This window comes from Phoca vitulina, unplaced genomic scaffold, assembly GCF_004348235.1.
Source record: "Phoca vitulina isolate PV1807 unplaced genomic scaffold, GSC_HSeal_1.0 scaffold2, whole genome shotgun sequence".
Classification (NCBI taxonomy): Eukaryota; Metazoa; Chordata; class Mammalia; order Carnivora; family Phocidae; genus Phoca; species Phoca vitulina.
Genome location: NW_022589705.1, coordinates 56,301,620 through 56,324,095, shown reverse-complemented (window position 1 = coordinate 56,324,095; position 22,476 = coordinate 56,301,620). Strand labels below are relative to the sequence as shown.

Genomic DNA, 22,476 nt, shown 5'->3' with positions numbered 1-22,476 from the left:
GGTCCTTCTGCTCAGAGAGTCCCCTTTAATATTTCTTGCAGGGCTGATTTAGTGGTCATGAACTCCTTTAGTTTTTGTTTGTCTGGGAAACTCTCTCTCCTGTATTCTGCATTATAGCCTTGCTGGTTAGAGTATTCTTGGCTGATTTTTCCCATCCAGCACTTTGAATATATCATGTCATTCTCTTTTGGTTTGCAAAGTGTCTGTGGAAAAATCCACTGATAGCCTCATGGGGCTTCCATTGTATTTAACAGTCTTTTGCCTTGCTGCTTTTAAGAGTTTTAATTACAATATGTATGTCTTGGTATACATCTGCTTTGTTGGGGGTTCTCTGTGCCTCCTGGATGTGGTTATTTCCTTCTCCAGATTAGGGAAGTTTTCAGCTATTTTGTCAAATAAGTTCTCTACCCCCTTTTCTCTCTCTTCTGTGACGCCTATAATATGAATATTATGTTTGATGGAGTCATTAAATTCCCTAAGTCTGTTCTTTGTTTGTATAATTCTTCCTGTGCTTTCTCTAGCCTGCTATTCATTCCACCAAGCATATTTCTCATTTCATTTATTGAGTCCTTTATCTCTGCTGTGTTACAGGTCTCACTGATAACCTCTGCTCTTTTCTCAAGTCCTATGAGTATCCTTATGATTGTTGCTTTAAATTCTCTATCAGGCATGTTACTTGTATCTTTTTTGCTTAGATTTCCAGCCATGGATTGTCCTTTTCTTTCATTTGGGACAAATTCTTGTGTCTTCTCATTTTGTCTAAGTTTCTATGCCTGTTTCTGTGTTAGGAAAGTCAGCTACATCTCCTATTCTTGAGGGTAATAGCTTTATGAAGTCCTATAGTATCCTGCAGTGTAGTATTCCGGAAGTGTCTCCACAGCTCTGGCTGCTTTATCTTCAGGCCTGTTGTCTGCAGAGGCTCTCTTTGCCTTTTGTGGCCTGTGGCCCTGGCCTGAATGTGGTGTTTTTAACTAGAAATGAGACCTGTCACTGTTGCCACTGGAATTGAGGTCTCACAAAACTCCCAGGTTGGGAGATGGGGTGTTGCCAGGGGTTTGGCTGGTCTTCTAGGGGATGGGACTTGCCACCCTACTGAGGCAAGCGGACTAGGAAAAGTAGTTCTTCCGGAGCTTGGGTAGGTGGGGCTTGGTGTAAGCAAGGTAGGTAGTGAGTATCGAGCTGTGCTGGTTACTGCAGGTGGCTCTGTGCTTATGCTGAGGGGTAGGGGAGGGAAATGGCACCTGTCAGTTCCTTTGTTCCTGGAGGGGTCTTGCCCTGAATGCTGTCTCACTGAGACATGCTTAGAGCTAAGCAACTAACCTCCCTACTGTGTGCCCCAGGTGTTTTTAAGATGGCTGTTTCCACACTTTTCTTTTCTCCAAGAGCAGCCTCAGTGTCCTCCATGCTCTCTCAGAGCCAAGCACACTGACCTTTAAAACTCTAGGCTTTAAGCCCTGCTGGAATTTGGCCCCACTCCCATTCCAAGCCAATTGCTCTGGGAATTCATCTTGCCCTTTTTGACAACAGACAACTGTGGTTCCCTTCCCACCACAGTGGCCATGATCCATTTCTCTCCCAAGCTGTGTTTCTGTACTTTCTACCTTCTTCTCTACCTTTAAATTGTGGAGTTTGTTTTGCCAGTCTTCAGGTCGATTTCTGGGGTATTTAGAAATGAGCCTAGAGTTCTCGTATTCTGCCATATTCCCCTTTCCTCTGTGAAACTTCTGCTGCGTGGCTTTTATTGGTAAGTACCTAGAAGCTTAAAAAATAGTCTCACAGCAAACCATAAGAGACTATTAACTATAGAAAACAAACTGAGAATTGCTGGAGGGGAGGTGGGTGGGGTGATGGCATTAAGGAGGGCACGTGTTGTAATGAGCACTGGGTGTTATATGCAACTGATGAATCACTGAACTCTGCCTCTGAAACTAATACACTGTATGTTAATTTAAAATAAAATTTAAAAAGTAGTCTCACAGTATAAAGAATGAGGTCATGGGACCAATTCCATCACACCCTTGAAGGCTAAAGGGGTGCCTGGGTGGCTTGTTGGTTAAGCATCCGACTCTTGGCTTCAGCTCAGATTGTGATCTTGGGGTTGTGAGATAGAGCCCTGCATCAGGCTCCACGCTGAGTGCAGAGTCTGCTCTCTAAAATAAATAAATCTTAAAAAAAAATACAATGGAGCAAAATTGTTCAGTTTTTCAGTGTTTTGAAAATGCCAACATATTTTAAAACAGCTGTATGCCTCTGTAGAATTTATCTCATGGATAGGCAGTGCACAGCATGTAAAAATAGAATGTTATTTACAGCTCCATTTTACTTTTTCTTTAATTCTATTTGAATAGTTGTTCAGGCATAGAATTATTTTTCTTACTTTGGACAACAGGATGTTTTAAACTGACAGCATATGTATATTATTTAAATTGTGTTAAATATATTTAGGCCCTTCCTTTAGGAATAAATTACTTTTCAGCATCCTATTCCCAAAAGAAGCTTATATTGAACAGCATTTGTCTGATATTTTCGATAAAGGAGGACACTTATAGACTGAGCCATAATTACATTTTAAGATTATGCCTTAAATCTGAGTATTTTATTTTATTTTATTTTATTTATTTTTTTTTTTTAAAGATTTTATTTATTTATTTGAGAGAGAGAGAATGAGAGAGAGCGAGTACATGAGAGGGGGGAGGGTCAGAGGGAGAAGCAGACTCCCCGCCGAGCAGGGAGCCCGATGCGGGACTCGATCCAGGGACTCCAGGATCATGACCTGAGCCGAAGGCAGTCGCCCAACCAACTGAGCCACCCAGGCGCCCAAATCTGAGTATTTTAAAGACCTTGGTTACACTATTTACTTTTCAGAATTATACCCAATTTAAATGCACAACATCTTCTAGAAATTATAAACAGTCATGTACTAATATTAGAAGCAAACTAACCATCTGCACAGCTGCCTAGGTGCCATAAGGTGTGATTTCCAACTTTGGCTATGGCTCATTAAATAAATGCTCAAATTCTAACACACACTGTTTCACACTCTCTTGAGCCAGCAGTGAAACAGATACTGACATAGACATTGAAAGATAACCATTTAGGAGTAAAACCAACATCTGAATGTGGAGGATTTTTCTCTTCTCCATTTCCATAGATCCCACCATCCCATTTGACATGCGAACTGAACCTGAGGTGAGGCAGTACTGAGGTCTCAGACTAGTCCTTACTAGTGCAGGCCCTGCCACTGGAGCTTGCTCTTCCTAAGGTGACCAGCCTTGATGCCTGAGAAAACAGAAAAGTAGAGGCCAGCAGAGTAGTGAGTGGCAGATTTCTTACCCAGTTTGATCGTTATGCTCTGTAGAGAAGTCTGATGCTATACGCAGGAGACACAAGAATAAAGTCTCTCCCAGAGTAATCCTCAAAACTTCCTGAATTTAAATAAATTCAGTAGTCTTTCTTTGAGACTAATGTACACAACAGTGTATTAAGTATTTAGAATTCATGATTGTAGTATAAAATCAAACCACTTACTTGAAATCTAGATGTTCAATTAGTACATATCCATCTGTAGAAACAAAAATCACTATTACTAATCTGAAAGTTATAGAGAGAATGCTTGGAAATTTTTTTTTCTTTTTAACAGTGATTGAAATTTTATGGGTGATAAGCCAGTAACTTCTTACATTTGCCTTTGGAATTGCGACAAATCACTAGATTTTCTTCAGTGGTATCAATGACTTGCAGTTCTTCTCCAGGGGTTATTGGCAAATCGAATATTCCATTTCTTGAATTACTGGAACATGCCACTGCTGTGTTGATGACAGTAATCTCTTTGTCATACTGAAAGAAGAAATTACTAATCAGACTGTATGTGCAGTTTTTATTCTAACAAAATTAATGGAGGACATAATATAGTAACCTCAAACTCAAGATGCTAAATATTAAATAACATCTAAAGGAATAGAAAAATCGTAAAATGCCACAATCTTACATTTAATTTGGTACAGTCCTATTTTTAAAGTGTTTTCACACCTCTTATCTAATTGTACTAACATGAATTCCGGTGGATGAGATACCTGTAACATGGGTATAACTTAAGTTCCATGGATGTTAGGTTAGCTGTTCCAGTAATAAGGTTACCACCAAACTTGGGAATGGAGAAGTTTAAAAAAGTAAGAGGGAAAGAGAAAAACCTCTTTGTGTATAGTGCTTTAGAGTTCATAATGTTTTTACATACCTGGCAGTTCTAGATGGCACTCTTTCTACCCTTCCTCTCTGGGTGGGCTTATATATAAAGTAGTAGGTATGGAGGGCAATTCCCACTCTCCTTCTGGGGTCAAAGACAGGCATTTGTGAAAAAAACTGATGAGAAATTCAACTTACGACCTTAAGGGAGGTTTTTTCCCGTGTGATAAACTAGCCAGCCTATACATCTATAGGTATATCACCTTCTAATGTATTGATATGTTGACTCAGAAAAAGTTCCAGAATACAAAGCTTATGTTTACAGACGTCTACTTAACCAAATTAGGGTGGCCAGACATCTCCCTCTGCTCAGGACAGTCTGCTTATATCTAGTATCTCTACACATACTTAGAATTAGGATTAGGGATGCCTTCTTCCACTCTCAGAAGTTTGCTGAATTTGAATGATAAAGTGTATCACTCTATACCAAATGGGATCTGATCCACAAGACAGATTTTTCTTTTGCCTAACAAAGTAATAACTTCCTCACTGATTTCTTACCATTTTCCAGGCCATTGTTCATTATGAATAGTGATTTCTTAAAATGAAAATCTAATCAGGTCACTTTCCTTTTTGTCAAATTCTAAAGATTCTTCATTGCTTTCATGATAAGATCCACATTTTTCAGCTTGACATTCAAGTTCCTTGGCATACTGTCATTTCCCATGCTCCTATTTCTGCCCCATTAATGAAGCCGCATCAAGCTGAATATGCCAGGTACCTTTTATACTTATAGGCCAGTGCTCATGTGGTTTTCTCTGCCTGAAATACCTTTTACTCTTAACCACTTCTAATGAAGACTTCCACAACTGCAATGTATAATTTTCTGTTTAACTACACTTAGTATATACTATTACAGCATTTAATAACCATCTTAAAATGAAAATGGAAGACAGTTTTATTCAACCTTGTACTCTTAATGCCTAGCACAAATGAGGCACTAATCTTTTGTGATTTGAGCTGAATAAAAATTACTGATATGGCGTAATTTTTCTAATGATATATAAGGAAAACGCACCACAGGTAATAAGGAAGAATGGAATCATACACATGAGATAGGAGATAGTCACAAAGTGAGAAAAGCACTAAATGGAATGTAGGGTCATTTCAGCAAGTAATTGTTACACTGTTGTTTTTCAGTTAAACTAATAACATCACAGTTGCAGTAAATAATTTCATATCATGGCTTCTAGATATAATAACCCTAATCAGTTTTGGTCCAAAGCAGGAGTTATTAATGATTATGAGGGATTTGTGTATATTCTTTTTTAGTTCAGTCCAAAAACATTTTTGGACATTTCCAAAGGTAATTTTATTCTGCTCTACACATGGATATAAAGATAAGATAACCCTGTCCTCCAAGAGCTCAGTTTAATTGGTGAACACATAATTACAATAATGTTAGTGCTCGTGATAAGCTCAGATTAGAGGTATATGGAGGAAGAGTAATTGCCTTCATGAGCAAGCGTGGGTCAGTCTTCTGGAGGAGAGGAGATGCCTTGACTGGGTGTTGATAAGTGAATGAAAGCTAGTCAGATGGGGAAAAGTAGCAAGAGTATCACCAGATAGTTGGAGCAGACCAGGTACATGCCTAGAGGAAGGGAGTAGCAGGACGGGGACTGAAGAGGATGTTCATTGAAGGGACAGAATTGAGTAGTTTGTTGCCAAAGCCTGAAGTGCAAGGTGAAGAATGGCAGGAAATAAAATCTGAAAGACAAGAAGTTATGACAGGAAGAGCTTTATATGTCATGTTAAGAAGCCTAATCTTTATCCATTTTGTTATGGGGAAGAGTAGTGACTTGGAGAAATTTTGTGAGCAGGATGCCCACATTCTCTCCCTCAATCCAGTATCTGGGACCTGGGAGCTATTCAAAATGTTTCTTAATAAATTCTCATGGTGACAGTATATGAAATTACAAGGAAGGACTATTTGAACCTTGGAATTGAGGAAATACTCCATGGATTCATAATGACAGAAGAAGTCAAGGAGCTTCAGATATACTGCTTCCTTCATTCACTCATTTGTTTCATTTGTTTATCTAGTCATTCATTCACTCAGTGAACACTATGTGTTCAGATATGTTGGGAGGTAAGGAGCAATCTTGAATGAGACAATCTCAGAGAGGACTTGAGTTTAGCTCAGAACACACACACAGGCTGTGTTATAACAGACCAGTGTTAGAACAGATATGTGTATAACAGATAGATAAAATGTGCTGAATAACTTTCCCAAGAAGAGTGGGTGACATTTGAACAGAGCCTTAAGAATAACTTAGGAGTTTTTCCAGGCAGAGGGGATAGCAAGTGTAAAGGCATGATAATATAGAAATGCATCAGGAAAAAACTGTATCAGCTGTTTAGTCATGGATCCTATCTATCCCAGAGGCAGAGGTACAACACTCTTATAGGATCTTTAGTAATATTAAAAGCTAGGAATTTGTTTATAACTTGTACCTTCTGAGGAGAACATACCTTAAATTGTTCTCTAAAACGTTTTTCTTCTTTTTCTATTCTCATCTTTTCTAAGTTTTGCTTCTTGGTTCTGAAGAAATTTCTAGGAGATAAAGTGGCAAGAAATATGCAGGTCAGGTTAAATGTACCATAATAAAACTCTAAGTTCCCAAATCTATAAACTCATGCTACTTCAGGATAAATTCAGGTATAATTTTGTATGTATATATTTTTATATAAAATCATAAATATATATATAATCCTATATTATGTGGGTATTTGTAGATGATTATATACATAACACATATTTCCAGTAGAGCACAGTGTCAGAACAGTTGAACAGGGTAATACCAATTGCTTTTTCCTATAATTAAAAAGGTTGTGGGGGCGCCTGGGTGGCTCAGTCAGTTAAGCCTCTGCCTTCAGCTCCGGTCATGATCCCAGGGTCCCAGGATCAAGCCCCACATCCGGCTCCCTGTAAAGCAGGGAGTCTGCTTCGCCCTCTCTCTACCCCTCCACCCCCCTGCTCGTGTTTTTTTTTTTTTTTTTTCTCTCTCTCTCTCAAATAAATAAAGTCTTTAAAAAAAATTAAAAGGTTGTGGGGTTTTTTTTTTTTTTTTTGATACCAAGATAATAATTTGGAATAAAATCAAACTGGTTAAGCAGTTTAAGTTAAACAAAAAACTCCTCTGAATCAGGGTTCAAAGTATAATTAGCTTGTTAAAAAAAATCATAAATCTTTGTGCTTCAATCAGAGAACTGTTCTGTTTGCTGAATGGTTCTGGAGAAGAATGAAATTAAAATAAAGTAAGATACCACAAAATAAGTGCAAAAATTGTCAGCACATAAAAGTTGATAGATAACCCTACAGCAGAGGCTGATTACACTCTTAATCCTCCCTTTTCCTCCTTCCTGCTCTTCACATGGGGGTTGGTGCTGCTTTTTAGCAGTTTCATATATTGACAGAAGGAAAAAAGCAAGTCCTGTTAGTTTTATTCAGAAGTATCTCCTACATCTTTTTCATTCTGTCCCAAGATTATAGCCACTGCCACATTTCACTTTTAACCTGAAATAACATCTTACTCTTGCCTCTCCTTCCTCAAATCCATCTGCATACTTGCCTCCTGAGTCATCTCTCTAAAATGTAATTGATGTCAAGCTTTTGCTTAAAACCTTTAATTTGTCTCTAGTGCCCATAAGATAAAGTCAAATTCCTTAGTGTGGTACATAGGGTATTTTATAAGCTAGCCCCAGCCTACCTTTCCAGCTTCACTCACACACACACACACACACACACACACACACACACACGCACATGTGTTAGAACATTAAGCGTCTGCCTTCAGCTTAGGTCATGATCCCAGGGTCCCAGGAGTGTCAGAACAGGCAATTTCTATGCCTTTATACGTTTATATCCTTCCCCAACTTCTCTGAAAATTTGTCATCATCTTTGATTCATAAAGGGATCATAGAAGGGTTGAACTAATATAGAATGCATTTCTTATTGGTGGAACAAGTTATGGTAGAAACCATTTAAAAAGGAACAAAAAGCACTAGAAATTGATACATCAATCTACAGGAATATGATCGCCCCAATATCACATTTTGAAATTTACCATATTTTAAAATTTACTCAGTTGAAAGTAAACTATAATATGTTTGTTGTAAGAAAAAAAGCACTAGAAAATTGTTTCCTGAAAGTCTTACGTGTACATTAAAATACTAAACATTTTTTTGTGTGTGGAGTAGTGTCAAAAATTTCACTGATATTCTCTCTCTTGAAATTCTGTTTTGCTATGCTATGTAAAAGTATGAGGTTTAAGGTGGAGGGATGCTTTTCTAGTTTGTGAATACATCTTTTGAACTTGGGAAAAGTAAGTTACATCAAGTCTAATCCCAAAGAAAATAAGGTAATGGAAAGGGCCATCCTATGCCATCCTCTGTGTTTAAATATGGTATAGACAGATGTCTGCTTTCTTTTGGGGTTCCCCTTTAGGACTTTTCTAGACAGGTTTCCTAGAGCAGACAGACCACACAGTGTTCCCAGCCCAGTGGCTGTTTAGACAAGGATTTCCCCAAGGCAACTGTTAAAAGTATCTCAGGTCCTGGGCCCCATCCTCCAGAGCTCAGATCACACAGTAACCATCTGAGATAGTAAAAACATCACCTCCCCCAACAGCCAGCTGGGAACTTGAATCACAAGAATGAGGGTTTGATTATGAGTTGATAAAACATTCTTTTTTAATTATAACACTAATGTAGTCATAACTAGAATTGTATTTTAGGGAAATTAGTCTTGTTATGTGATCATAGTTTCTCAACGTTTAAGTTCTAATTGGTGTATTATTTAAGTTCCCATCTATAGGGGAAAAGTTCTTACAGCCTAAAAGAAGACCAAGTTTTTTCATCATTTGATAATGGCTGGCTTGAAATCTTTCCTTACTCCCTATTTTCCAAAGTCTGGGTGATGACAATGAAGAGAAATGTGTGTGGTGCTTTACATTTTCATATTCTTTTTCTCTTTTAATCCTCTCAACTATACAGTGATGTAGGTGCTATTATTCTCATTTTATAGGTTAGGAACCTGACAAATTTAATGACTTGCCTAAAGTCACACAGCTCTAAGAGGTATAAATTTCAGCAGATAAGCTGTAATTTATTTATTTTTTTTAAAGTAATCTTTTTTTTTTTTTTTAAGATTTTATTTATTTGACAGAGAGAGAGACACAGCGAGAGAGGGAACACAAGCAGGGGGAGTGGGAGAGGGAGAAGCAGGCTTCCCGCTGAGCAGGGAGCCCGATGCGGGCCTCGATCCCAGGACCCTGGGATCACGACCCGAGCCGAAGGCAGACGCTTAACGACTGAGCCACCCAGGCGCCCCGATAAGCTGTAATTTAGGTATACCCGTGTACCTACCTTTCTGGTTCTTCAGCACCTTTTCTCTCTTTTTTTTCCTTTGCCATCAAAAACTTGGGTTTCCAAGTTTTTAGTTTATCTTCCTCTCTGAGGAGAAAAGTATTTTGAGCAAGTAAATATTGAATTAAAACTTTTATGGAAACATCAGTACTTTCTGGACAATTAGGTTTTATAAAAAAGTTAAAACATTGTCTAGAAGTATATTTGGATAATCTGTGTCAAGACCAGATTGTAAATATCTTAAGCTTTGCAAGCTATACCATCTTTGAGGTAATTAGTAAACTCTGCGGTTGTGACTGTATTTACAAAAACAAGTGGCCATCTGTTTTGGCCCACAGGCCATAGTTTGCTGACCCCTGATGTGTGGTGATCCAAATTTGAAACCGGAAGCAAGAGATCAACCTGCTTATGATCACATTTCCCTTCCAGGGCCTGAGTTTCTTTGCCTCTAAAACATGAATAATATTAACCATTACCTTAAGACAAGACAAATCTCGTGTTTAGCACTAGTAGAAAAGGATGCAGGGAGGAGCTGGGGAAGATGGCAGAGTTGGAAGACCCTAAGCTCACCTCATCCCATGGATACAACTAGATAACATCCACATCAGTGTAAATAACCCAGGACGTGATCTGAAGACTGGCAGAACAAACTTCATAGCTAAATGTAGGGAAAAGGCTATATTGAAGAGTGTAGGAAGGGCAGAGTCACTGTAGGGAGCCAAACAGACCCTTAGGACTATACACAGGAGGGAGGGATGCTATGGGCACGGAGAACAGAAAAGAAACAGACACCCCAGGCATAGGGAAGATGAACACCCCCCCCCAAAACATTTGGCTTTGAAAACCAGAGGGGCCAAATTTCATGAGTTCTTACAATCAGTGGGACTTAACAACTGGAACTTTTAAAAATCAGCAGGCTCAAGTCTGGGAGAACCAAAAGGACTAGAGGAAGCTGAGTCCTTGCCCTTAAAGAGAAAGCACAACAAACAGCTCCAAGGAGATACAGCCTAGAAGCAGCAGTTTGAAAAACGCCTGGGGCATGCAGGAGGGAGAGTTGTTTATTGATACCAGAACAGGCACTGGAGGGACAGGGATCTTCTCCAGAAACAAAGGAGCCCGCAGGCACCATTTCCTCCCCTGCCCCCCAGCCTTGACACCTATGGGAACCAGTGCTGTGAAGGCTCTCCACCTAGCTTGCTAACACCACTCACCTGCCCTCATGTACTTCTGTGGATCCACCCCCTCCAACCTCGCCTACCTGTCTGGAGGTTGCAGGTCCCCCCCCATAGCGCATGGCAGGGGAGACCTTGCTGGCACTGCACCCACCCTTGTCTTCTGTGAACCTGCTCCTCCAATATGCACTTGGCTATGAACCTGCCCCTCCAATATGCAGCCTGGCAGTGTGCAAGCAGCCCCAGCAGGGGCCAGCACCACTGCAAAGTGATAAGGGAAAATCATACACAGGGGTCATACTGTGGCTCCAGCAGTGGCCTGGGGGCAGACATCTGGTCTGACTGCAGGACCCGCCCACCAACGAAAGCTTCTTAGGGGACAACACAGGGAAATTGCCCTGCAGTTCAGTGCTACTGCATCTCTGGCAAATGCCTAGTCAAACCCAAGGCAGTTCCAGACTGGCCCACTAGTAACACAGGGACCAAACCCTGCCTACGACAGGTTAGAGAGCCATTGCAGATGACTGGACTGAAGGCCAATGTGGCTCAGCCACAACAGCAAGACACAAACAACACACATAGGAGAGACCCCAGAAGCACCAGGTTCTGGCGAACAGGGGACACAACACTGCAGGACACTATAGGACTTCTTCATAAAGCCCCTACTTTCAAAAACAGGAGATGTAGGTGACTTTTGTAACACATAAACACACAAAGAGTTAGACAACATAGGAGACAGAGGAATTGTCCAAAATGAAAGAACAGGACAAAATCACAGCAACAGACCTAAGCAAAATGAAGATAAGTAATATGCATGATAGGGAATTTAAAGTAATGGTCATAAAGATACTGGTCTTGAGAAAAGAGTGGAAGACATCAGTGAGACCCTTTACAAAGAGACATAAAACAAAAAATCAGAGATGAAGAACTCAATAACTGAAATTAAAAATACACTAGATGGAGGGGCACCTGGGTGGCTCAGTCGGTTAAGCGTCTGACTCTGGGTTTTGGCTCAGGTCATGATCTCATGGGTGGTGAGATGGAGCCCCACTTCAGCCTCTGTGCTCAGTGTGGAGTCTACTTGAGATTCTGTCTCTGCCCCTCCCCTGGTTCATGCTTTCTCTCTCTCAAATAAAATCTTTAAAAAATACACTAGATGGAATAAAGGGTTGACTAGAGGAATCAGAGTAACTGATCAGAGACCTGAAGGACAAAGTAATGAAAAGCAATTAAGCTGAACAGGAGAGAGAAAAAGAAAAATGAAGAGACTTAGGGAATTCAATGACACCATTAGGTGCATTAACATTCACTTTATAGGGATCCCAGAAGGGGAAGAGAAAGAAAAGGGGGTTGAAAATTTATTTGAAGAAATAATAAACTTCTGGAATCTGGAAAAGGAAACACATTCAGAGTCAGGAGGTACAGCAAGTTCCCAACAAAATCACTCCAGGAGTTCCACACCAAGACACATATTGATTAAAATGGCAAAAAGTAGTGATGAGAGAATTTTAAAAGCAGCAAGAGAAAAAAAAGTTACATACAAGTGAAACAACATAAGGCTATCAGCTGATTTTTCAGCAGAAATTTTGCAGGCCAGAAGAGAATGAGATGATATATTCAAAGTGCTGAAAGAAAAATAACAACAACAACAACAAACCAACAAAAAACCCCCAAAACCCTGCCACTGAGAATACTCTATCCAGCAAGGCTATCATTCAGAATAGAAGGAAAGATAAAGAATTTCCCAGACAAATAAAAGTTAAAGAAATTCATGACCATGAAACCAATTTTACAAGAAAGATTAAAGGAGATTCTTTGAGTGGAAAGGAAAGACCATAAGTAGGAGTAAGAAAAATAGGAAGCACAAAAGCAGTAAAAATATCTATAAAAATCAGTCAAGGGATTCACAAAATAAGAGGATGTAAGGTATGACACCATATACCTAAAATGGGAGGAGGGAATAAAGAATGGGTTCAAACTTAAGCAACCATCAACTTAGAATAGACTGCTATATGCAGAAGGTGTTATATATAAACCTAATGGTAACCATAAGTAAAAAAAAGCCAGTAATAGATTTGCAAAGAATAAAGAGAATCTAAGTATATCACTAAATAAAGCCAGCAAACTGTGAGAGAAGAGAGCAAGAACAGAGAAAAACTACAAAAACAACCAAAAAACAAGTTACAAAATGATAATAAATATGTACCAATCAGAAATTACTTTGAATGTAAATGGACTAAACACTCGAATCAAAAGACACAGGGTGACGGAATGGATAAAATTGCAAGACCTGGCGCCCAGGTAAACGTCAGTGTTGGGCACAAACAGCAACAAAAAGGCTTGCTGGTAAAGTTTAGTCTTGGTTCCCTCCTTGTGAACCCATGGAGAGTGACTTTTATCTGTGTTACTACGTGGGTCATAAGGGCAAATTCGGCCATGGGTTCCTGGAGTTTGAGTTCTGACCCGACAGGAGATTGAGATATGCCAACAACAGCAATTTCAAAAATGATGTCATGATCAGAAAAGAGGCTTATGTACATAAAAGTGTAATGGAGGAACTGAAGAGAATAATTGATGACAGTGAAATTACCAAAGAGGATGATGCCTTGTGGCCTCCCTCTGACCGAGCGGGATGGCAGGAGCTTGAAATTGTCATTGGAGATGAACACATTTCTTTCACAACATCAAAAATTGGTTCTCTTATTGATGTCAATCAATCCAAGGATCCAGAAGGCTTATGAGTATTTTATTATCTTGTTCAGGACCTGAAGTGTTTGGTCTTCAGTCTTATTGGATTACATGTCAAGATTAAGCCAATCTAGATTGAAAATTGGTGTGAACACAAGGGTTGGGAGTACCTGTTTTTAATTACCATTATTGGGAAATTTTTGTGTATATCAGGGCAATATTTTGAAGGGATGGAAAAGCATTTATCATGCAAATGGAAGTGAAAAGAGAGCCAGGGTTGCAAGGCTTATATCAGAAAAAAATAGACTTTAAAACAAAAACTGTAACAAGAGACAAAGAAGGACACTATATACTCTTAAAGGGAATGATTCAACAAGAAGATATAACAATTGTAAATATACATCCAACATGGGAGCACCCAAATACATGAAAAAGCTAATAACAAACATAAAGGAAGTAATTGATAGTAATACAATGGTAGGGGACATTAACACCCCACTTATATCAGTGGACATATCATCTAAATAGAATCAACAAGGACACTGTGGCTTTGAATGATACACTGGATCAGATGGATTTAGCAGATACATTCAGAACATTCCATCCTAAAACAGCAGAATACAATTCTTTTCATGTGCATATGGAACATTCTCTGGAATAGGTCGCATATTAGGCCACAAAACAAGTCTCAATAAACTAAAAAATATCAAAGTCATACCATGCATCTTTCCTGATCATGACACTATAAAACTAGAAATCAACTACAAGAAAAAATCTAAAAAGAACACAAATACATGGAGGTTAAATAACATGCTACTAAACAATGAATGGGTCAACCAAGAAGTCAAAGAGGAAATCAAAAGATACATGGAGAGAAATGAAAATGAAAACACAACGGTCCCAAATCTTTGGGATGCAGCAAAAGCTGTTCTAAGAGGGAAGTTTATAGCAACACAGGCCTACCTCAAGAAGCAAAAATCTCAAACGACCCAACCTTACACCTAAAGGAGCTAGAAAAAGAACAAAGAAAACCCCAAACCAGTAGAAGGAAGGAAGGAAATAAGATAGAGCAGATAAACAATATAGAAATTAAAAATAATAGAACAGATCAATGAAAAGATCAACAAAATTGATAAGACCTTCTAACTAGACTCATAAAAAAAGAGAAATCAGAAATAAAAGAGGAGAAATAATAACAGACACCACAGATATTCAAAGGATTTTAAGAGAATATTATGAAAACTTACATGTCAACAGATTGGGAAACCTAAAAGAAATGGATAAATTCCTAGGCACATATAACCTACCAAACCTGAATCAGGAAGAAATAGAAAATTTGAACAGATTGATTACCAGCAATGAAATTGAATCAGTAATCAAAAAATTCCCAACAAACAGAAGACCAGGACGAGATAGCTGTGGTGAATTCTATCAAACATTTATTCTTCTCAAGCTATTCCAAAAAATAGAAGAGGAAGGAAAGCTTCTAAATTTATTCTATGAGGCCAGCATTATCCTTATTCCAAAACCAAATAAAGACACTACCAAAAAGAACTGCAGGCCAATATTGCTCGTGAACACAGATGCAAAAATCCTCAACAAAATATTATCAAACCGAATCCAACAATACATTTAAAAAATCACTCACCATGGTCAAGTGGGATTTGTTCATGGGATGCAAGTGTGGTTCAATATTCACAAATCAATCAACATGATATGTCACATCAACAAGAGAAAGGATAAGAACCATATGATAATTTTAATAGATGCAGAAAAAACATTTGACAAAGTACAACATCCATCCATGATAAAAACCCTCAACAAACTAGGTTTAGAGGGAACATACCTCAACATAATAAAGGCCATAACTGAAAAAAACCCAGAACATCATCCTCACTGGTGAAAAACTGAGAGCTTTCCTCCTAAGATCAGGAACAAGACAAATATGTCCACTCTCACCACTCTTAATTCAACATTGTACTGGAAATCCTAGCCACAAGAACCAGAGAAGAAAAAAGGAATAAAAAGCATCCAAATTGGTAAAAAGTAAAACTTTCACTATTTGCAGATGATCTGATTCTCTATATAGAAAACCCAAAAGACTCCACCAAAAAAACTCCCAGAACTGATAAATGAATTCAGTAAGATTGCAGAATACAAAAATCAATATAAAGAAATCTGTTGCATCTCTATACACCAATAATGAACCAGCAGAAAGAGAAATTAAGAAAGCAATCCCATTTATAATTGCACAAAAATAATAAAATATCTAGGAATAAACTTAACCAAGGAGATGAAAGACCTATAATCTGAGATCTACAAAACACTGATTAAAGAAATTGAAAATGACACAACCAAATGGAAAGGTATTCCATGCTCAGGGATTGGCATAACCAATATAGTTAAAATATCCATACTACCCAAAGAAATTTAGAAATTTAATGTAATCCCTATCAAAATAGCAACAGCATTTTTCACAGAACTAGAACAGACAATCCTAAACTTTGTATGGAACCACAAAAGACCCTGAATAGGCAAAGCAATCTTTAAATAGATAAACAAACTGGAGGTATCACAATCTCAGATTTCAAGATATACTACAAAGCTATAGGAATCAAAACAGTATGGTAGTGGCACAAAAAGACACACACATCAATGGAACAGAATAGGAAATCCAGAAATACACTCACAATTATATGGTCAATTAATCTTTGACAAGGAAGCAAGAATATGCAATGGGAAAACGTGTATTTAACAAATGGTGTTGGGAAAACCGGATAGCAATATGCAAAAGAATGAAACGACCACTTTCTTATACTACACACAAAAACTCAAAATAGATTAAGGACATAAATGTGAGACCTGAAACCATAACAATTCTAGAAGAAAGCCCAGGCAATAATTTCTCTGACATTGGCCCTAGTAACATTTTTCTAGTTATGTCTCCTGAAGCAAGGGAAATAAAAGCAAAAATAAACTACTAGGACTACATAAAAATTAAAAGCTTGTGCATAGCAAAGGAAACAACAAAACCAAAAGGCAACCTACTAAATGGGAGAAGATATTTGTAAATGACATAACTGATAAAGGGTTAGTATCCAAAATATATGAAGAATTCATATACTTCAACACAAAAAAATCCAAATAATCCAATTAAAAAATGGGCAGAAGACATGAACAGTTTTCCAAAGAAGACATACTGACAGATAAAAAGATTCTCAACATCATTCATCATCAGGGAAATGCAAACCAAAACCACAATGAAATACCACCTCACACCTGTCAGAATGGCTAAAATAAAAAACACAAGAAACAAGTATTTGTCATGATGTGGAGAAAAAGGACCCTCATGCACTACTGGTGGGAATATAAACTGCTGCAGCCACTGTGGAAAGCAATATGGAGAGTCCTCAAAAAGTTAAAAATAGAACTACCATATGATCCAGTAATTCCACTACTGGGTATTTACCCTCCAAATTGAAAACACTAACTCAAAAAAGATATATGCACCCCTGTGTTTATTGCAGCATTATTTACAATAGCCAAGATATGGAAGCAGCCCAAGTGTCGATCAATAGATGAACGGGTAAAGAAGTGGTATATAACAATAACAGAAAAGAAGTGGTGTATACACACACATAAACACAATGGAATATTAGCCATAAAAAATAATGAAATCTTGCCATTTGCAACAGCATGGATGGGTATAAGGAGTATAATGCTAAGTGAAATAAGTCAGAGAAGGACAAATACCTTATGATTTTACTCAAGTGGAATTTTAAGAAACAAAACAAATGAACAACAACAAAAAAGACAAAGCAAAAAATACTTTTAACTATAGAGAACAAACTGGTGGTTACCAGAGGGGAGGTGGGTGGGGGGAATGGGTGAAATGGTGAAGGGGATTAAGAGTACACTTATCATGATTAATGTATAGAATTGTTGAATCACTATATTGTATATCTGAAACTAATATAATACTGTATGTTTATTTTAAAAATACTGGAGATGGGGAGGTAGGTGACAGTGTAAACAAGTTTGGTCACAAACTAGTAATTTTTAAAGCTGGGTATTGGGTATATAAGGGTTCATTATAAGATTCTATTGATTTTCTGTTTAGAATTCTCAGTAATAAAATTTTTTTAACTAACTAAGATCATTTAAAAAAAGAAAATGATGCAGGGAGGGGAAAAGGTATTATAAAAGGAACTAATACTTTTTGAGCACCTGTGTGTCAAGTTTTATGCTGGCATTTTATATATTAACTAATTTAGTTTTTACAGCAAGCATTGAAACAATTCGAGTATTTAAAAAGTTGGAAGAAGTAGAGAAGAGACAAATTAAGCATAATCTGACCTCTCAAAGACATCTAAGTTTCCTTCAAAACATCTTTCCAAGCACTTTTAAAAACTGAATTGAGATCATACTATACATATAAATTTGCATTCTGCTATTTTTCTATTGTCATTATAGTGTAAGCACTTCTCCATGCCACTGGAAATTCTTTAGCATCTATTTAACATATATTTAAAAGGTCATGTTGAGTACTATAATATAATTAGCAGATTACTATATGTTTTGATGTTTGGGTGGGTGGTTTTAAACATCTTTTTATAAATACCCTGAGATACACATTTTTATGCATGAAATTTTTTTATGTTTCCTTTTTCACCAGAGCCCATTGCTTGAGCTGGGAATTGCTGGGTTAAGTAAATGGTGTGGGTATTTTGGATACATACTGCCAAATTATACTTTCAGAGAGATCATACCAATTTAGACCCATACTAGCCATGTGAACATTCTGGCCAACTCTTTGCCCCTTTGTCAACTAATATTAGTTTTCTAGGGATCTAATTAGGGAGCTTAATAAATCTGGCCAGGATGAGGATTTTTATTACCAAATCATAGGTTAAGAAACTAAGGTTCAGAGAAGTAAGAGGATATGCTACAAGTCCCATGGGTGCCATGCTATAGAAGTTGTACCAGTGTCCTTTAAGATCCCCCTCTTCTTCCTTCCCTTGCTAACTCTCTAGGAGACAGTCTAATGAACAAAAGGAAATGAAAAGTAGAGGTCTGGAATATCCAGCGACCATAATCTAGAGCTGTTTTGGCTTCTCCTCAATCTAATACCTACCTACCAAGCTGTGACATGCAAACTAGCCAAGTTTGGGGAGAAACTGACTCATCTACCATGTTTATGTAAGATTTCAACCCATTTCTTTCAAATATTGATGGGTAAAACATCTAAAAATTCACAAATCTATAGATTTTTAACAAGAGAATGATTTAAAGAACATAAGTTGATCGTTGTACCAAACAATTAGAGAAGTCATATTTTTCTAAACTGCACAAAGAACATTTACGAAAATTGACCACACACTAGGCATAAATCATGTCTTAGAACATGTTAAGGCACTGATATCAACTACTCTCTCAGTGTACTAATATCTTATTAGTACTTTTATATCTTACTACTTTAGTACTTACTAATTATTTAGTACTTACTAATATTACTTTTTCAGAGCACCCTGCAATTAAGATGAAAAGGACAATGGAAAAGGGAGCATGGACACAGATTTCAGACATAGGGAAACTTGGTATGACAAAGATGGCATTGTACCTCCATGGGGAAAGGTGGGACTATTCAATTAATCATGCAGGACATTTATCCATATGGTAAAAAATTTAATTGGATTGCTAGCTACTTCATTATAGTACCAAAACACAAAAATGAATTCTAGATAGGTCTAAGGTTTAAATGTAAAAGGCAAAAACTAGCAGTTTTAGAAGAAAATATGGGAGGATATCATATGATCTTGGGATAAATATTTCTTTAAAAGATATAAAAAGCAACAATCAATTGATAAATACATTAAACTTAAGAATTTCTATTCATTAGAAGACTAGGAAGAACATCGCAAAGTCAAGTTACATGAAGGAGAAGGTGTCTGCAACATATGTAACTGACAAAGGAATGGTATCTAGAATACATTAAAAAAATCTATAAATAAATAAGAAAAAGACCATCAATCCAATAGGAAAATAGGAAAAAAGTATCAACAGGCCTTCTATAGAGGGAAAGATATGAATGGTGAATAAACATATTAAAAGGGGCTCAACACTGAGTATTTTATACCCACTAAATTGGTGAAAATTAAGAATTTCCTCTGTGCTAAATGTTGGTGAGAAGGTGGATCAATATTCCCCTTAGAAATGGTGGGGAAGGGTGTAAATTGGTACAACCACGTTGAAAAACAAGTTGGCAGTTTTCTTATAAATTTGCATTCCCTACATAATTTGCATTTCCCTTCCCTTAAGTATCTCCTAGAAAAATTCTTGGACATATTCACAGAAGAGATGAGTAAGAATATTTATAGCAATAGTGTTTATAAGTGCAAAAATTTGGAACCCTAAGTGAATCAAAAAGGAGCAGAGGGGACCTTTATTTTTAGTCATCTAGTTGAGAGAGAAAGGATAGATAACAAATAGCTAGAGAGGGGGCATCGAGTTTCAGGATAGTTTCTTGATATATTACAGTTATTTCATCTTTGAGAACAGACTGTTCTGTCATACAGTGCTTGCTATCCTCCAGGTTGCCTTGTTCATAAGAGGTTATTAAATAAAGGTGTGTTGCACTGAAATGAGTTTCAACTCTCTAGATTCAAAGATATGAAACAGATTGAAAAGCTCCAGTAACTTCTGAATCACCTTCTACTGTTAAGTGACTCAGACTACTAACTGTCTATGTTGTATCACAAGCTGACTTTTCATCCAATCTCTAAGGCTCTAAAAAGGTGGCCCTCTGACCATATTTAACAAAGCATCAGAAAATGGGTTGCATATCAGTAGAGATAACAAATGAGGTAAAATGACTTACCTTGACTCTTTTTCATTTATGTCCACATTATCATAGACAATAACTTCCTGAGACCTAAGTTCTGGGTTCAAGACAGGATCAAAATAGTCATTAGGTATGGTTTATACAATCCCTTGCTTTCCAAATTATCCACAATACCCAATTATCCAGGTGCATCCCCACATCTGTTCATAGATCTGATCATAGAATATAGATAGGCTAGAAGGATCAAAGAACAAAGAATCTCGATTTGGGAAGAAATTTAAATGAGAGATTAAAAAAATAGTGGCATGCCCTAGTATCTCAAACACAGACATATATATTTATATCAATTTAATTTCGTGCAGATTATCAGAAAATATGAGTTGCTGAAAGGATCATTTTTAGAGTAGGTTCCCATCATCTTGGAACTGGACAAAGATATTCCACTTCTAGAATAGTAAGAGGGCTTTTCCTAATTCCTGGGAAAAAGACAGTTTAAGTAGAATATTCATGTTGATTTTTCTTCCATTATTTTTATTTCAAACCATAGGCAACTGCTCTTCTATAATAATCTTGCATAAAATTGAATCTTAGTGCATAATCATAATTAGACATTTTCAGTTTAGGATATTCACATTCCTGGGGCTCAACATAGAATTCCATAATTTTTTTTAAAGAGGTGGGGTAGGGTAGAGGAAGAGAGAAAGAGAGAATCTTAAGCAGGTTCCACACCCAGTTGTGGAACCCAACACGGGACTCTATCTCACAACCCTGAGATCATGACCTGAGCTGAAATCAAGAGTCAGACACTTAACTGACTAAGCTACCCAGGTGTCCCAGAATTCCATAATGTTTAAGTGATTCACCACTTGAGTGAGTTTGAGACCTTCTGGTATAATTATTCAAAATTCATATTTGATTGTTCATAAATTTGGGTGGGAGTACAATGCATGCCTATTCTAAGTTGGCTTTTTAGATTTTTATATGGACCAAGGGAATTTTGGGAGACGTATGATTTTACCAGGTTTTTTATATAACCTTCATTTGTTTAGTGCAGCAAACTCATATTTCTGGAATGTAATATACATTTGATTTGCCTATTCAGAGTGAACTCAAAGTACCATCATGGCTAGAGCTCAGAAACAAAAACCAACAAACAACACAGCCCTCTTTTATTGACAGATTCAACTTACTGAACATGTATTGTGATCATACTATATATCAGGCAATATGCTAATTTCTGCACTATTGTTTTTATAGCAACGAATATTCCAATGACCTATCCTTGATGCAAATAGTATGTGTACTGCAACGTGATCCTGTCCAACTTATTATGTATTAATTAGGGTGATTTGGCTGTCAAATCCATCAAGAGGCTGTGTGGTATAATGTAAAATGCACAAGCTTTGTAATCAGAGAGACTTGAGTACAAATCCCAGATCACTAAAGTACGGATGTGGGTCCTAGAGCCTCCCTAAAAAGATTATACCTATTTTTCGGGGATTTTAAGAGGCCTGGTATACAGTGGGTATTTAAGAAATGTTACTCATCTTCCCCAAAGTAATACTGTTTTGTAAAATGTCTTCTTTGATTTTTATGTATCAATTTTTCATTAAATGTGGAATGAAGAAAGGATTACTACTTCTCTGTCCATGCCGCTGAATATGCTAATGCTGAGTAGTTTTGTACCAGCAATTAGCGAATGTCACTTACCTAAATCAGGCATCGAAATTGAAAATGCACTGTAGATTGACAAAAGACACAAAAGGGTTACGGAAAAAAGCCAGGTTCAGAGAGATTAGTTGATCCATCTCAAATAACATATTGATGACTAGGTTTCTGGATGCACGTGTGTCTAGGCAAAGATGTGAAGCAAACCTTTCCTACAGGTTCGTTCTGATTAACCTTCTCCTCGCTTCCATACCACCATTTAAAAATGAGCTTATGTATCTCCAGGGACCACCCATTATCCACTCCCCCTTTCCTAATTAGACAACCTCAGGCTCTGCCTTTGTCCATCCACAAGATCCTGTTTCTGCCTTCTAACCTTCCAAGATGCTCACCAAATACAGGCATGCCTCATTTTATTGCCCTTGGTTTTATTGCACTTCATACATACTGTGGTTTTTTATAAGTGGAAGGTTTATGATAACCCTACATCAAGCAAAT

General features: G+C 37.4%; 1 protein-coding gene and 1 pseudogene across 1 annotated transcript in view; one reads left to right on the top strand and one right to left on the bottom strand.

Moving 5' to 3' along the window:
- Positions 1–2,789: 2,789 nt before the first annotated feature.
- Positions 2,790–22,476, bottom strand: part of FYB2 (FYN binding protein 2) — a 94,029-nt gene continuing 74,342 nt past the window's right edge. The window contains 6 exon segments of the mRNA XM_032428102.1: positions 2,790–3,562; positions 3,681–3,837; positions 6,715–6,808; positions 9,610–9,696; positions 20,347–20,407; positions 22,021–22,049. Coding sequence (XP_032283993.1) covers positions 3,525–3,562; positions 3,681–3,837; positions 6,715–6,808; positions 9,610–9,696; positions 20,347–20,407; positions 22,021–22,049 — 466 coding nt within the window. The 3' untranslated portion in view covers positions 2,790–3,524.
- On the top strand, positions 13,005–13,740 carry LOC116647003 (annotated as a pseudogene).